Source organism: Fundulus heteroclitus, chromosome 4 (genome assembly GCF_011125445.2).
Source record: "Fundulus heteroclitus isolate FHET01 chromosome 4, MU-UCD_Fhet_4.1, whole genome shotgun sequence".
In the NCBI taxonomy this organism is placed as follows: Eukaryota; Metazoa; Chordata; class Actinopteri; order Cyprinodontiformes; family Fundulidae; genus Fundulus; species Fundulus heteroclitus.
The window spans coordinates 12,672,269-12,688,239 of NC_046364.1; the positions used below are offsets into that span (position 1 = coordinate 12,672,269).

The 15,971-nt window shown below is 40.8% G+C and overlaps 1 protein-coding gene across 6 annotated transcripts in view; it reads right to left on the reverse strand.

Annotated features, from left to right (window-relative positions):
- Positions 1-15,971, reverse strand: part of LOC105933805 (protein diaphanous homolog 3) — a gene marked incomplete at its 5' end in the record, with an annotated part of 217,759 nt that overhangs the window by 56,178 nt on the left and 145,610 nt on the right. For 5 of the 6 annotated variants that reach the window (XM_036136077.1, XM_036136076.1, XM_036136074.1 and 2 more), the window contains 2 exon segments: positions 5,357-5,419; positions 5,672-5,767. In XM_036136077.1, the coding sequence (XP_035991970.1) occupies positions 5,357-5,419; positions 5,672-5,767 (159 nt within the window). 6 annotated transcript variants of the gene reach the window in all.

The following is a 15,971-nucleotide window of genomic DNA, read 5'->3' on the forward strand; positions in this document are numbered from 1 at the left end:
GGGTTTAAAAACTAGAAAAGCGCCAATTAGGGAGGTGCGATACGGACTTAGAAGTTTACCATGATATTTTCTATTATTTATTGCAATAACTATAAAAGTGAAGCTAGAGTGTTTAAAAATATACAGCACTGTTTTATGGCAATTGATTGTAGGGTTGCAGCTGCATATAAGCACCTGCAATCATAAATACTGCTCTTAGAAAACCAATAGAAAACAACATAGTACAACTTGCATCATATTAATCAGGATATTTTTTTTAAAGATACAGAAGTTTCACCAGAATGAGAAGGTACAATAGGTGGCCGAACATTCCTCAACTACAACTGGCCGTAAATCGGGGCCGGACAAGTTTTTGATTAACTTTAATTGTTAATAAGCATCAAATGCAGAACCTCTTTTCTTTCTTCTCATTTAAATTACGAGGTCCTGTCATTTTTGATGTAACAAGGCATCAACAAACAACATGTGCTTTATTAGGTTTACGTAATGAAAAAACACACAAAAGTAATGACAAGATGAAAAAATGGTGATAATATTGTAATTCCTTCACTTTTTGCTGGATTCAAAACTATTTTCTGTATCAAATAACCTGAAGTGCTTATTTTGTCTTTTATGTAATATAACCCTTATAACCTTGTCACTCTATCGCATATCTGTGTTGCCTTTAAATGCCGTAGGAAGAAGGGCTGCCTTAGGCAAATACCATTATAGCATATAAAACTTCACTAAGTTCAAATATAATCACCAGGTAAGTCAGGCTGCCACGACATTTTGGGGAATAATGAAAAATATTTGATCAGTATTGCAGCTCTAAAGCTCCATCTGTATCGCACACGTGCGCAACTGCTGCAGCATTTACAAAACTGCAACTCAAATATTGCAGCAATTACTCAATAATGAGATTACTCAACCTCATGCAACATTATGTCAATGCTCTGTCTGCGCTGACAAAGAATCACTGACCTTGGTATAGTCAAGGTCAGTGAGGTAAGTGTTCAGATGCTATGTCAGAACTTATTGTAAAATTGCATTTCCATCTCCCGTTTTACGCTTTTTCGTAAAAACCACCGCAAGCGAGTGTAAAAATATTTTTGAGAAATGGAGGAAGTTGTTTCCAATTTTGCCGTTTCCATTAACCCCCCCTAATGCGATAATTCAAAATGCGATTCTTAAAAAAATTTAAATAAAAAAAGTTGATGGAAACACGGGTATACAGCACTAAATTAGGCCGGTTGATTGTTTAATATTGTTTACAAAAAAATACAACAAAAAACAGATGGTGACACAATGGTAAAGTAACGTACGTCATCCTGAGGCAATTAAAAACCCAACTCCAGACAATTTATCCCAATACATGCCTTACAGGACTAAATCTTCCATATTTCCATAGCATGCCTTATGCAATACACCCACATAGATTGCAAGATAAACATTGTTATGGCTGCTTTAAAAAAAAAAAAAAAAAAAAAAAAAGACAACAACAAACAAAGTAAAAATTGGAATCAGCAGCATTAAAGAAAACCAAAATCGGCACTGGCCCCAAAAGGCTTGATTGGTGCACTTCTATTTAACACACCGCTTAAACTGCTATTTTCATATATGCAAAAAGCTGAACAGGTGCGTTTGAAAGTGAACGCTGAGAATAGAAGCCGCCTGGCAATAATCTGTCACTGTAATGAAAAGTGGGCATGTGGCATGTGATGTGTGGATGATATATTGTGACTAAATGTGGATAAATCAGCAGCTTCTCCAGTTACACTTTTGAAACTATGATGTCTTGCATCAATTGAAATAGATCAATGTAGGAAAGAGTCTGTGTTCTTCTTCTTTTTCTTTTTTTTTTGAGCTCACTGAAATGATTTAATAACCCCGTTCCTTTTCTGCCTATGTCATGTCTGGGGGAAAGCAGCAAGGCAAGGGAGCCGATGAAGTGAAGACAAAGCAAAGTCAAAAAGTAAAAGAGTAGACTGAGGAACTTTGGAGAGAAGCTGTCTTACGCAATAGACAATGATATGGAGAGACAAGGTTGTTAAAGAAGAATGATAAAGCAAACACATTCTCCAGGATACAGTTAGCCCACAGTGGATTACACATATCACAGTCTATAAGAGGCCAAATCAAATAGAAAACCATCTAACAGTTTTCCACTGGAGCATCTGAATCTCACTTCTACTGTTTCACGTATGAAAGAAAAGAACACAGAGCTGCAAAAAAAAACAAAAAAAAACTTCCTTCACTTAATTCTACTTTTTTCACTTTCTTTTCAACTTTACCGTCTTTCCAGATTCACCTTAATAATGTTCTGCAGCACATCTCATGAAAGAAACTGCAGGTTGAGTCTAAAATTACTTGTATTAGTCATTTTGTGCTACTCTTTGCGCCCACGTCAAAGCCATTTAAACCTCCGCCAAATACTAACCTGAGTGGACCAAAGTGGCGAGGTTATGTAGAGAAAGATAAATTCAGTAAAAAGGGTCAGAGAGATGACTCTGCAGATATATTGCAAGAAAAAGGAAAAAAAGAAAAAAAAAAGATTTAAAATACTAAAGGTTTGCTTTTAAGGTAAAGATATTAATGCTTTCAGCTGCAAGTAGGGAAAAATAACTCGTCTCTATTTGGCGACAGTGTTCAGCGACTTTGTGAAGTGACCTTTACATCAATTTCAAGCTCAGGTTCAGAGTTAGACCACATACAGTAATTGTTAGGTCAGGTGTCACAAAAGACATTTGAGGTAATTGCTCTTAAACAAAGAAGTGTACCTGACCTCACTCATCATAAGCGATCAGTCTAGGGCAAGAGTATTACAGCCAGCGCATGCTCTCACTGGCCCCCTGGCTTTTTCTGTTTAAACACTTGTGGAAGCTCTTCCTCTCTGTCAAACACAACAGGGGGGGGGGGGTGTGAAAGAAAAAAAAAAAAAAGGTGTAGTTGTTTGATTCCCTCCCACATGTACATGCCTTCAACCAGCTTGGGAAACAGAAAGGTTGTGACAGGACCTTCCAGATGGAGCCGGAGGAGATGTTTTTTCGAAAGGGAAGACCGTTAAAAACCTATGGCTTCTTTATAGATTCAATAAAGGATCTTACACTTGTGTGGCTAACCACCATCGATCCATCATTCTGTGGATCCAATTTAGAGAGCTCAGGAGCCCCAGAGCCCCACAGCCTTATCCTAAACCAGGCCACAGCCAGCGCAAAGCCTGCTTACCTTCATCCCCCTAAAGTCAGCAGGTGTGTCTGTGTGCCTTTATGGCTGTATTTGTTTGTATACGTGAGCTTAAGGAGACAGCAAACCAAGCCGAAAAAAAAAAAAAAAAGAAACCTTTGCTGCTGACTCAAGTCAAAGTGTGCTGGGCTGCTTTAAGGGTAGGTCTGGACAAGAGACGAGAGGAAACAAAAAAAAAGAGGCTGAGAAAGAAGCCAACCAAGACCAACGATTAGGACAAGGTAGAGAAAAAAAACCTCAAGATTAATTAATGTTCATGTTGTAAACAGTGACTGAAAGGCGTTTTGTAAACCTAGGTTAAGCCTAGGTCCCTTCATTCATGGCAAGATATTCTGATTTAGATGTTTATTTCTTTATTTCTCCTTCCTGCATCCCTGGAGTGCAGACAAAACCCCAGAGCTCTTTTATTAAAGGGTATTTAAAATATCTAGGCTGAACGGCGTGAACGTGGGGGGGTGGAAAAATTGTGCCGCCGACTAAACTTCATCACTTCCCAAATAAACACAGAGGACGGTTCGGCATTCGCTCACTCCGGCGACTAAACCCAGGGCAATTAAGGCCCGAGTCTCTGTAGGAGTAGAGGAGAGAGAAAGGAAACGGGGTGAAGGAGGGGGGGCAACTGCAGCGGAGAGGCTCCATACCAATAACAGGCAATTATGTATGGGTAGGGCCATTGCCTGGCCATGAGAGTATAGAAGAAGACAGCAGGGATATGGGATGGTAGGGAAATGAGGAGGAGTGTTATTTAGGAGGCAGATGGCAGAGAGGGGAAAATTAAGATGAATGGGCACTGAGAGGGCTGAGCTGGTGCTGGGGCTGGGCAGAGAAAAGTAATTAGCTGTGGTTGCTTTGGGAGGCTGGCAGTGAGTGTGATGCCTGCAGTGACAAGCGAAAGCCTTGAGCTTTATTAGACAACAAGGATGTGTCTGAAGCCGCCAGCAGGGGGCAGTTGGGTCAGCAACCTTTTAGTACCTTCTTACCTCGCCGTCACACCATGGGGGTCTTTTCACAGCATGAAAAGCAGGGGCTCCGCTTTACTATGCTCTGTGTTTTTTTTTTTTTTTTTTTTTACTCTAATCTCCTCTTAACAAAACATATTCCTCGCTTGTTCCCTGTTACAGTTCCTCCCTCGCTCGCTCACGCGTCCACTCAAAGCCAAGTCCAGTCTGTTTCGCCCACACGACTGCGCGGCCCTCGCTCTTAACATCTGGCCTTCTGCTTCTTCCTCGCACCATTTCGACTTTCACGCTTACATCTATACATCACTTTCCTCCCACCCCAGATACATCCTTCCCGTGTCCCTTTCCAATCTAATTTCAGATCTGCCGGAGCAGAACAACAGAGCAACAAACAGCCTTTATCACAAACATCAATGACGTGGGCGGATTGCGAGCGAATAATTTTACTCATGTATGCTTACGCCAAGCCCACTGGGATCCCAATTACAACTAATAAGATGTAATAAGAGCAACGGGATAATTCATTTTAAATATGCTGGTGAATGGTTTGTTTAAAGGCAGGCTGAAAAAAAAAACAGATGAAACAATGTCCATCCACAACGATGATTAATATAGAGGAATTTAATTTCAAGTACTTAGATATACACTCAAGTCCAGCTTACAAATTCATAGGAGTGAAATACAGCTTCTAAATATGAGTGCATGGTTCTAGCTACGCTTTGGAAAACAAGTGGTTTGCATCTGATTTATGCCACAATCTCTCTTGTTTTCTGTATGGAAAACAAGGCGGTACAGAAGTTTTTTTTTTTCCAAATGAAGACAAAACGTGCAAAGAACAAAAAGCTACTCAAAACAATGCATTTTAGAGAAAGTTCACAGCAGCCCAGCCAAAACTCTTAATGCCACCGCCATCTCTCTCAGGTTGCAGCGCGGCACCAACACACTCAGGCCAATTTTCTTTCACACGCTCGAAAGATGCACGCAAGAGGAAAAAAAAGAAAAAAAAGAAAGAAAGACGAGAAACACCAATTAAGCAGGACAGATGTACTGCAGAAGATTTCCTTTGCGACATGTGTAAGAGTTGCTTAAATGCAGGTTTGCGATGGCAGATGAAGCAAGAAGCTGAGCATGCTCAAAAGCTTTGAACGAGTTGATTGGGCAACTGTTTTTACCATAGTTAACGGGCCTGAGAACCTGGCGGAAGGAGCTGGGGCTGATCGTCTGCTGGTAGTTATCTGTAGGGAGTGCAGCGGACAAGTGATGGACTGAGAGCAACAAAAACCGTGTTAAAACACACACTCCACACCTTCACATTTGAACATTTTTTCTTTTTTCTCCCATCAAAACGAGAGAAAGTTTTATCGGGTAAAGTATAAAAAAAAGTTACCTATATAAGCACTGATTTTCTAACATCCGACCTGAACTAGAAGAGTAGTATTAGATCTGATGGTCTGTGCTGAGGGATAAATCTGAGATATGAGACTTACCTTTGGGTCTTGGCGCTCTCTTCCTACGCTCTCTGAAAGCAGCTCCAGACTGCAGGGCCTCCAGCAGACTGTCCATCACACCTGTCTCATCGTTCTCTGAAAAAGGACAAAGCAGGAAAAGAATGTTAAAAAAAGAAGAAATCGTCTGAAACGAAATTGAACAGTTTAACAACTATTTCTTCTAGTTGCGAGTGTAGTTATGCTGTGCTCAACACGCTAGCAACAAGAAAGAGATAACCCAAGAGGCCCAAGAGTGTCCCTGATATGGCAGCGCTGCCCAAAGAAGAAATGTGCCAATTTTTGGGCAAATGTGATTCTGTCCATTTAAATCAATTTTGACATAAATTAGTATCTTTGAATAAGTCATTCTCTAGTATTGATCGTATCAAAACAATCATTTTGACAATCCTAGCAGTGATGAGATATAGAGGGTTGTTACAAGGTAAAGGTTTTTGGTATTAAATATAAGGTTGGGTGTATTTTAGTCATTACTTCACTTTTTACTTCACAGTCCTGGGGGGGGGGGGGGGGGGGACTCTGCATCAAAGAAACCAAAAATCTTACAACGAAGGCTTTGTGATATCGTGTAACAAAACTCTGATCTTTAGAAGATCATATGAAGCTCCTGTTGTGAAAGATAAAAATAAAAGTAAACATAAGCATTTGAATTGATTTTGTGGGAGAAAAATCGGTAATATGTGCAACGCAAAAAAATGCCAATAATGGTCTTTTTAAACCGTATGTCTTTGTTTGTTTCTTTTATTTGATAATTGTAAAGTTGGGTTTAAAAGGCAACAAAGTGCTAATTTCATGGGGGGATTAAAGTGTTACAGCTGTTACCGCAGTACCCCAGCAGAAACAAAGTTGTGTAAAAATTCCAGCCTGACTTTTTCTGTGTAGAGTTTGCATGTCGTGTCCCTAATGCGAGTTTAAGGGTTCTCTCCTGGTACTCCAAATCCCTCCCACACAACCCCCCCCCCAAAAAAACAGAATAGTCAGGGTAAGTGGCCACTTTCTTAGCGGACACACATTAGATCGTAGGCGTGGTGTGTGCATTTATCCTGTGATTCTCTGTGTTGCCCAGTGATGGACTTACAACCTGTTCAGGGCGTGACTGGCATGGATAGATGGTAACCCTTCAAATTTGAACTCAAACACTAACAGTACCGGGTTATTCTTTGGCAGTCTTAACTTTAAAAATCAAACAGTTTAGCCAAGTTTTATCTGGCTGGGTTAAATCTATATAGTAACCCTGTTGTGGTAAATCAACCTAGACTTGGATTGGACCATATTTGACCCAGGGGTAGGTGAGCAGAATAAGCCAAAAGTAGGATTGCTCTTTTTTTCCCCAACTCAGTAGCTTTTGGAGTATATGCAAGAAGTGATTACTTTAACCTTTTCTTTGAATAACATGCATCATTCCGTGAATGAAAAGTCTGCAATTCACTCGCCGCGTACTCGTGTTTGAACAAGACAGTTTAGGAGCAGGATATATGAGGATGGCAGGGAGTGAGAAGCTGCATGCTCTGGTAATAACATCAATATGTGGAGATATATCTCCACATAAGTAGTTGTTTGCTGCTGCTGCTGCTGCTGCTTCTGCTGCTGCTGTTTCAGGCTTTAAAATATCACATATTGGAAAATTGTTTAAAACCTAATATACAGTCAGTCAGCCTAAATCAGAACAAATAACTTTGGCATTGAAGATAACAAATGTTAGTCAGTTGCTGACCACCTGCTGCGGCGTGTTAAATGTTGTTAGAACAGTACAGAGAGCAGATATATAATGAAGACGACTAAAGTATCGCTGCAACAAATCCACGGATGACTCAAAAGGTTCAATAAAACGTAAATCCTTGAGCCAAAACCTCTTGCCTCGATTATTCATTTATTGCACATAACTTCATAATGCCTAGTTTCTTTCCCCCACAAGTGGTCATGTTTTTCACATGGGACGGTTATTGCGGTTGCAGAGCATGCTTTTTGGAAAGGAAAATAGGTAGCATTGTAACGATGCTGAGCTATTCTTATAAAGCGATCATAAGTTGATGAACGTCTAGATTTCCAGCTTACAATTTTTAAGAGGAGCTCCCCTGTACTTGCTTTCTGGTCCAATAAATATTTTATCAGGAACACAGGCATAAAAATTGGGATTATCATTGAGCTCACAGTTGCACACAGACAGGACAATGGTTGGGTTTAAGGTTATCTTTTCTATAAATATAGAAATAAGCCATTTTATTTGTTCATTAATACACTTTATTTATACAGGCAGCCCCCACTGAGATATGAGGTTTCATTTTCAGGAGCAACCTGTTATATTGTAAAACCTGCTTCACCGTCTGTCATATAAAAAAAATAATCAGAGTTGTTGCAAACTAATCTCATCTAATATTATAGAACACAATACTTCAAAACAACATGTCAACTGCGCTGATTTCATTATTAAAGGCAAGATAAGATTTTATCATGTACCTTTAACAAAAGAAAATCTGAAATGTACCGTTCAGAGCATTTTACAGTACTAGTTATAGATGTCAAAAATGTTTTCTAACTACTGAATGTAATGTACATAGTAGGCTGGGATGTGCATGTGAGCCGACATAGTTCTGAAAAGAAAACCAGCAGTGTCACGTCTGTTAAAGGACGCATGCGTTCAACCGATTACTCAAATAATGGAGCAATTGTTTGATAGATTACTCAATTATTAAAATATTTAATAGCTTCAGCCCTGGACTAAAGCCTTTCCTCCAAATAAATTATATAATCCTGTCTTCTCATATGCTGTATGTCCTTTATGTCAGCATTTGCATTGTACTAAGATTACCACCACACAATGCCACTTATAGAACTAAACAACAAAAGTGCTGTGGCTCAGCTTTACATGCATAAAATAACCCCGAATTAAACGCACGTTTGAGAATCGCGGCGTTCCCTTCAATACTTGGTAACAGGTCCGCCTCAAGCCTTAAGAGGCTGATGAGGGCTGGAATTGGAGTGAGTTATCGACCTCTGAGATGTCTACAAGCGTCTCCCCTGATTCCTTTAAATCTTTTATGAGACATAAGCGATCCCCACAACAGTCTTAATGTACAACGCAGTCTTCAAACCGATAGTTTCATCTTGTGTCGTGCACAAAGCAGACCTACAAAAACTGTCAATCATCACCAAAGTACGTACTCCCTCGACATCCACACTCCTTTATACTAAAAATTCTGTATTGAAGGCGGACTGTTCCCATGGTACTGGGAGGTGGTTGCACCAAATCCCTGCACAGAGTTGTGAAAACACCAACAAAGCTTTATAATGGCCTACTTCCTTGTCTGCTTGGTCATATGTGCCTGTTTTTTTTTTGTGCTGTTCATTTGCAACACTCGCACTCCTCCTCTTGCCGATACGTCCCTAGTTCTTCGTCATTACACTGAGTGGAGAGGCAGCTACAATTCCTGAGCAAACCAAACTCTCTTCGACGTTCAAATTTGTTTCCACTGCAGCTGCAATTCATCACAGGCACTGAGCTTTAAAAATTGCCACAACACACACACACACACACACACACACACACACACACACACACACACACACACACACACACACACACACACACACACACACACACACACACACACACACACACACAAATAAAGACAGCATGCACAGAAAGCAAAAAAAAGAAAAAGAGCAGATCAATCTATTGCAACCTGCAGTGAGCGCCTTCATGTGCAGAGCTCCGTTTGACTCCAGTCTTCAAGAACATGAAACATCTCATGTGCCTCTGGAGGCGAGGCAAAACGAAGCCCTTCCAGATCTCCTGCCTTAGGAATATATGGCAGTAAAAACAGTCCGATTCTACACTCGACTCAGAAGCAATTCACACCGGCCAAGACGCAAAACCCCGTTACAGAACACAGGCAAAAAGGTAAAGACCAAAAGCACATATTTATCTACTCACGCCCACATTTTCACTCACTGAAGGATCACAGGTGTGACACATTGTGTCCCTCCACATTGGTGGAGGGACACATGGCAGCAGAATATTAGTCAAGCTAGCTGTTGTGAAATGGCTTTGAAACAGCCCTTCAGTCTGTGAAAAAAGGTGATGCTGAGAATTCAGAGACGGAAAAGAGGCCAGTGAGAAAGACAGTGCAGCAAAGAGAGATATTCAAACTCTTACAGCTGAGCTACTGATCGGTGCTTTGATGTGAACGACTGTTTCTTTTTTTTTTTTCTTTTTTTTATTGTGTTGGAGCTCACATGGAGGCTCTCATAATTTGGCTGCAATTTAGATACAGACATTTTGCTTTAAAGTTGTCAAAAAAGCTCCCACTCGCAAGTGTTCGAAGGCCCAGGCTGTAATGTGAGATGCCACACTTAATAAAAATAATAAAAAAAAGGTATTATAATAATAATAATAAAAAATACTATTCAGATATCTGCAGATAAATGTGCTATTGCAAGTGTAACAGTGCAGGGGCCAGATCTCCAAAAAAAAAGGGGGGGATTTACTTAAAATAATGATTGGAGGGAGAAAAAAAAAGCCTTAGAGCAAAATCAAGATGAAGCTGGACCTCAACCTCAGGGGGAAAAAGCTGTAGTTACCCTCCTGTCTGAAGTGAAACTTCAATCACCATCTATTTAATCAGAGCCTGTTCTGGGCGGAGCTTTTCTATTGTCTGGACAAAGAGTCTGTGTGTCGCTGTCTACTCTCCATTCAGTACAGGACTAATGTCTCCAGGCACTTCACTCAACAGCATGCAGCACTTATCATCAGGACAATGACCAAGTTGTAGCAGTGTGTAACTGAGGTGGGTCGGGCAAAAAGCAAAAAAAAATTAAAACCGCAAGCGGTGATGAGCGGCCCTCGCAGCAAAGCGCCGCTCCGGCCTTGGCCACCGCTGGGATTTGCGCACCGCCGGCCGCCCGCCACCGCAGATGCTGTCACGCATTTTGCCCGCCCGTCCACTGGGCGATTTACACGAACGTGTTCGGCAGCGCTCCCCCACGACTCACAAAAAATCTGGTGCAGATTCACCACAACGGACCGGTATAGCGCCTGCTTCACAGCAGACGCCACACCAATCCGCCTGTCGATCTCCCGCTCCATCTTCCCCTCATTCGTGAACAAGACCCCAAGATACTTGAACTTCTCCACTAGAAGCTGGCCCTTGGGACTTTCCTTTTTTAAAAAGCTTATAGTTAGAGTGGCTCATGTTACCCTGAGCTACCTCTATAGTTATGCTGCTATAGGTTTAGGCTACTGCAGGACATGAGGGTCTATTGTTCTTCAATTTTGAATGACCCGCTACTACCATCTAATGTAGAACTTCTGTGCTTTTTTGTCTGTCTTGTTGTGTCTCTGCTCTGTCTTCTGTAACCCCCAGTCTGTCGAGGCAGATGACCGTTCATACTGAGCCCGGTTCTGCTGGAGGTTTTTCCTTCCCGTTAATGGGGAGTTTTTTTTCCTGCTGTCGCTTCATGCTTGCTCAGTAGGTAGGATTGCTGCAAAGCCATGGACAATGCAGACGACTCTCCCTGTGGCTCTACGCTTCTTCAAGAGAGAATGCTACTTGTCAAGACTTTGATGCAATGAACTGGTTCCCTTATATAGGAATTTTTTGACCAATGTGTATAATCTGACCCAATCTGTACAATCTGATTGATTTTGACGTTGTAAAGTGCCTTGAGATGACATATTTCATGAATTGTCGCTATATAAATAACATTGAATTGCATCATCTCTTCAGACCAAATAAACTATCACATTTTTTGAGACAGTTATCTCATTTTAAAGATATAATCATCTAACGGTATTACTCTTAGCAAGTTAAAGCTCCATAATAATTTTAGACCAGGTTTTAGTTCCACTCTTTTATTATGCACATCTAGGCTACCTATAAATATAAAGTATGGCATGCCAAAAAACATTTTCAACAAAAGGCAATTTTAGTAATGGCCTTGCGATTTTATATCTAAGCATTAAAAATGATAATATTTCACCAATTTTCACAGCAAGATGGAAATAACGACTATCCAACATTTTAAGATTTTGTAAAAACTTTTTTCCTTTTTTACCTACCTTTTGAAATTAATACTTGTTTCTACTTCTCCAAAATTAAACTTCAAGAAAACTATTGTGCTGTCCTGGGGCCATATGCAGCTAGACAGCTAGGACAAAAGTTCCCCACAAAAGCTTCCTTTTCTTGCATTCTCTGAATAACCTTTGTTCCCAAATCTGGCTTTAAACATTCTTTTTGTAAAAAGACGAATATTTTTCCAAGGCAGAAGCGTGTAGAACAAATTCAACTTCAACATTAGCAGTTTCCCTAGCTTCATCGCTGAAAAGCAGCTTTTAACCGGAGCAAAATACGTCAAAGATCTTTTTTTAAGGTGAGAGCACTCACTATCTCACGTAATTCACATAGAGATCTAACAAAGTTGTGATGTCTCACTCTGATTAAATATGAACCCAAAACTTTTCTAACTGTTTTTGCCTTGGATTTCCTCTGACTAAGAATTATTATCTTATTTATGTAATGTATTCACGACATGAATTCCTTGCTGTCTTAACAAAAGGCAGAACAACTATAATGTTACTTTCTATAATTATTACAGGCTCTGCTGAGATGTCAAATTCTGGAGAATGCTTAGACACCCTGACACACAAATATGGATTAACTTCATTTTATGTGCACTCGTGAACTTGTTTTAGTTGATTTAGTTTTCTTGATGTACTGTAGAGCGTGATGTGGTCTGTTGTGGTATTGTGTGCACTGGATTGAGGGGACAGTTGGTGTTGTCTGTCAAACCCAATCTTCTTAAGCTGCAAATTCAGTAAAGTTACCAGATATATATATATATATATATATATATATATATATATATATATATATATATATATATATATATATATATATATATATATATATATATATATATATATAAAACGGTTGCAGTTACAGCTCAAACGTCGTAACAACACTTCTAAATCTGAGTCTGACGCACAATTTCAAATACAAACACGAAGCAGTTTGATTTTTGTCCGATGACGAGCGAGCGAGCGAGAGAGAGAGAACTGGTAAAGCAGCACATAGTAACAATAAAGATGAGCGCCATAAAGATGTTATTAATCAGGGAAATCTTTCTGATTGTTTCACAGCGGTTACCTGCAGCGGGTAAACACGCCCACGACAACACACTTAGGCTCCCCGCAGCCCGTTTCTATCGGAATATGCGCCAAAACTGCCTCTTTAAAATGAACTGCACGGTTCAGTCTGCGCCTGTCTGAATTGCAATGTGAAGTTTTACACATCAATGCGTGAGCATAATCAAAAATTCCCCCCAGGAGCAGCGTTTTTTTTTTTCCCCAGGACCCGCGGTAACGACAGCGGTGTTCTTACGATGGAGTATTAGGGCCACACATGAAGAGAAAAAATAATTTTGCCATGACGAGATTAAACTGGTGCAGATCAGTTGATGCAGCGATGCATTTGGCCACCGGAGGCAGTGGCGACCCACCAGCTTAAAATCTATGTATTGACATCTTAAAAATGGTCTTATAGCTTAAAAGATCATCCTGTTTTGGTTGGTTTTGTAGCCGAATAGAAGAGATGTTCTCAAAGCATTAAATAAGCCTTTTGACTTTTAAAAATGTTGTCCTTTTAAGGTAATTTTAAGTTACTTTTTATTAAATTTATCAATATCCTATGGAAGTCTGGACATATGGCAGCGGCGTTTCAGGTGACTTTGCCACGCCACTACGCCGCCCTGCTCCATCGAATCCAGTTGATTTTGTAGCCGAATAGAAGAGATGTTCTCAAAGCATCAAATAAGCCTTTTGACTTTTAAAAATGTTGTCCTTTTAATGCAATTTTTAGTTACTTTTTAATAAATTTGTCAATACCCTATAGAAGTCTGGACATATGGCAGCGGCGTTTCAGGTGACTTCGCCACGCCACCATGCCGCACTGCTACATGGAATCCAGTTGGGCCTGGAATCCACAACACAGCAACATGTCTGTGGACACAGTTTTATGTTGATTAGCTCAGAGGGGTAACATAGCGACTGCTAACAATAAAACATGACACTTCCTGTTGTCAGGGGGCGTGGCCTAAGTGATGTCATCATTTGACCATTGGATATTGTAGAAGACCCGATGATGATCAATCACAGAAAGTTTGGTGCCTCTGTGTGTTTCTGTGTAGGAGATATAGCAGTTTTTCCTATTGTCAGGGGGCGTGGCCTAAGTGATGTCATCATTTGACCATTGGATATTGTAGAAGACCCGATGATGATCAATCACAGAAAGTTTGGTGCCTCTGTGTGTTTCTGTGTAGGAGATATAGCAGTTTTTCCTGTTGTCAGGGGGCGTGGCCTAAGTGATGTCATCATTTGTCCATTGGATATTGTAGAAGACCCGATGATGATCAATCACAGAAAGTTTGGTGCCTCTGTGTGTTTCTGTGTAGGAGATATAACAGTTTTTCCTGTTGTCAGGGGGCGTGGCCTAAGTGATGTCATCATTTGACTATTGGATATTGTAGAAGACCCGATGATGATCAATCACAGAAAGTTTGGTGCCTCTGTGTGTTTCTGTGTAGGAGATAAAACAGTTTTTCCTGTTGTCAGGGGGCGTGGCCTAAGTGATGTCATCATTTGACCATTGGATACTGTAGAAGACCCGATGATGATCAATCACAGAAAGTTTGGTGCCTCTGTGTGTTTCTGTGTAGGAGATATAGCAGTTTTTCCTGTTGTCAGGGGGCATGGCCTAAGTGATGTCATCATTTGACTATTGGATATTGTAGAAGACCCGATGATGATCAATCACAGAAAGTTTGGTGCCTCTGTGTGTTTCTGTGTAGGAGATATAACAGTTTTTCCTATTGTCAGGGGGCGTGGCCTAAGTGATGTCATCATTTGACCATTGGATATTGTAGAAGACCCGATGATGATCAATCACAGAAAGTTTGGTGCCTCTGTGTGTTTCTGTGTAGGAGATATAACAGTTTTTCCTGTTGTCAGGGGGCGTGGCCTAAGTGATGTCATCATTTGACCATTGGATATTGTAAAAGACCCGATGATGATCAATTACAGAAAGTTTGGTGCCTCTGTGTGTTTCTGTGTAGGAGATATAACAGTTTTCTGTTTTGTGGCGAGTAGGTGAACTTTGACCCCTGCTAACGCACCTTCAACATGCTCAAAAACTCACCGTTTTGATAACTTTTAATTGGCCATGCCTTATGATCAGACTGACCGAGTTTCAAGCCGCTCGCTCGAAATCCCTAGGACGAGTTCGATCAAATACCAATGCTGTAAACGTCAAAAATGAGGTAAAATTACGACCTTCAATCTAAAATGGCCGACTTCCTGTGATATTTGCACTATGACGTTTGTTGTAAATTCTGAGCGTCTTGCTTAGATCTACAACTGTACAAAATTTCATTAATCTACGATGAAGTAAGTGAATAGCAAAGGGTCCTTTGAAAATTTCTAGGTGGCGCCGTTGAGGCATTTTTCTTTAGATTTTTGTGACGACCTTAAAATACAAAATTTTTAAACAGTCACCATGCATCTGCAAAGTTTGGTGAGTTTTTGAATATGATAAAGCCCCCAAAAAGGCCCCTCTTTAGGGGGGCAGAATAAAAATAATAATAATTAAAACCGCAAGCGGTGATGAGCGGCCCTCGCAGCAAAGCGCCGCTCCGGCCTTGGCCACCGCTGGGATTTGCGCACCGCCGGCCGCCCGCCACCGCAGATGCTGTCACGCATTTTGCCCGCCCGTCCACTGGGCGATTTACACGAACGTGTTCGGCAGCGCTCCCCCACGACTCACAAAAAATCTGGTGCAGATTCACCACAACGGACCGGTATAGCGCCCGCTTCACAGCAGACGCCGCACCAATCCGCCTGTCGATCTCCCGCTCCATCTTCCCCTTATTCGTGAACAAGACCCCAAGATACTTGAACTTCTCCACTAGAAGCTGGCCCTTGGGACTTTCCTTTTTTAAAAAGCTTATAGTTAGAGTGGCTCATGTTACCCTGAGCTACCTCTATAGTTATGCTGCTATAGGTTTAGGCTACTGCAGGACATCAGGGTCTATTGTTCTTCAATTTTGAATGACTGTTGTAATTTCAGCTTTTAACTTTTTGATTTTTCTTTTTTCTTCATAGTAGGCACACCTGGTCTGGCGTTCTGTTAGCTGTGGCTTCATCCAGGGAAGACAGATCACCCGCTACTACCATCTAATGTAGAACTTCTGTGCTTTTTTGTCTGTCTTGTTGTGTCTCTGCTCTGTCTTC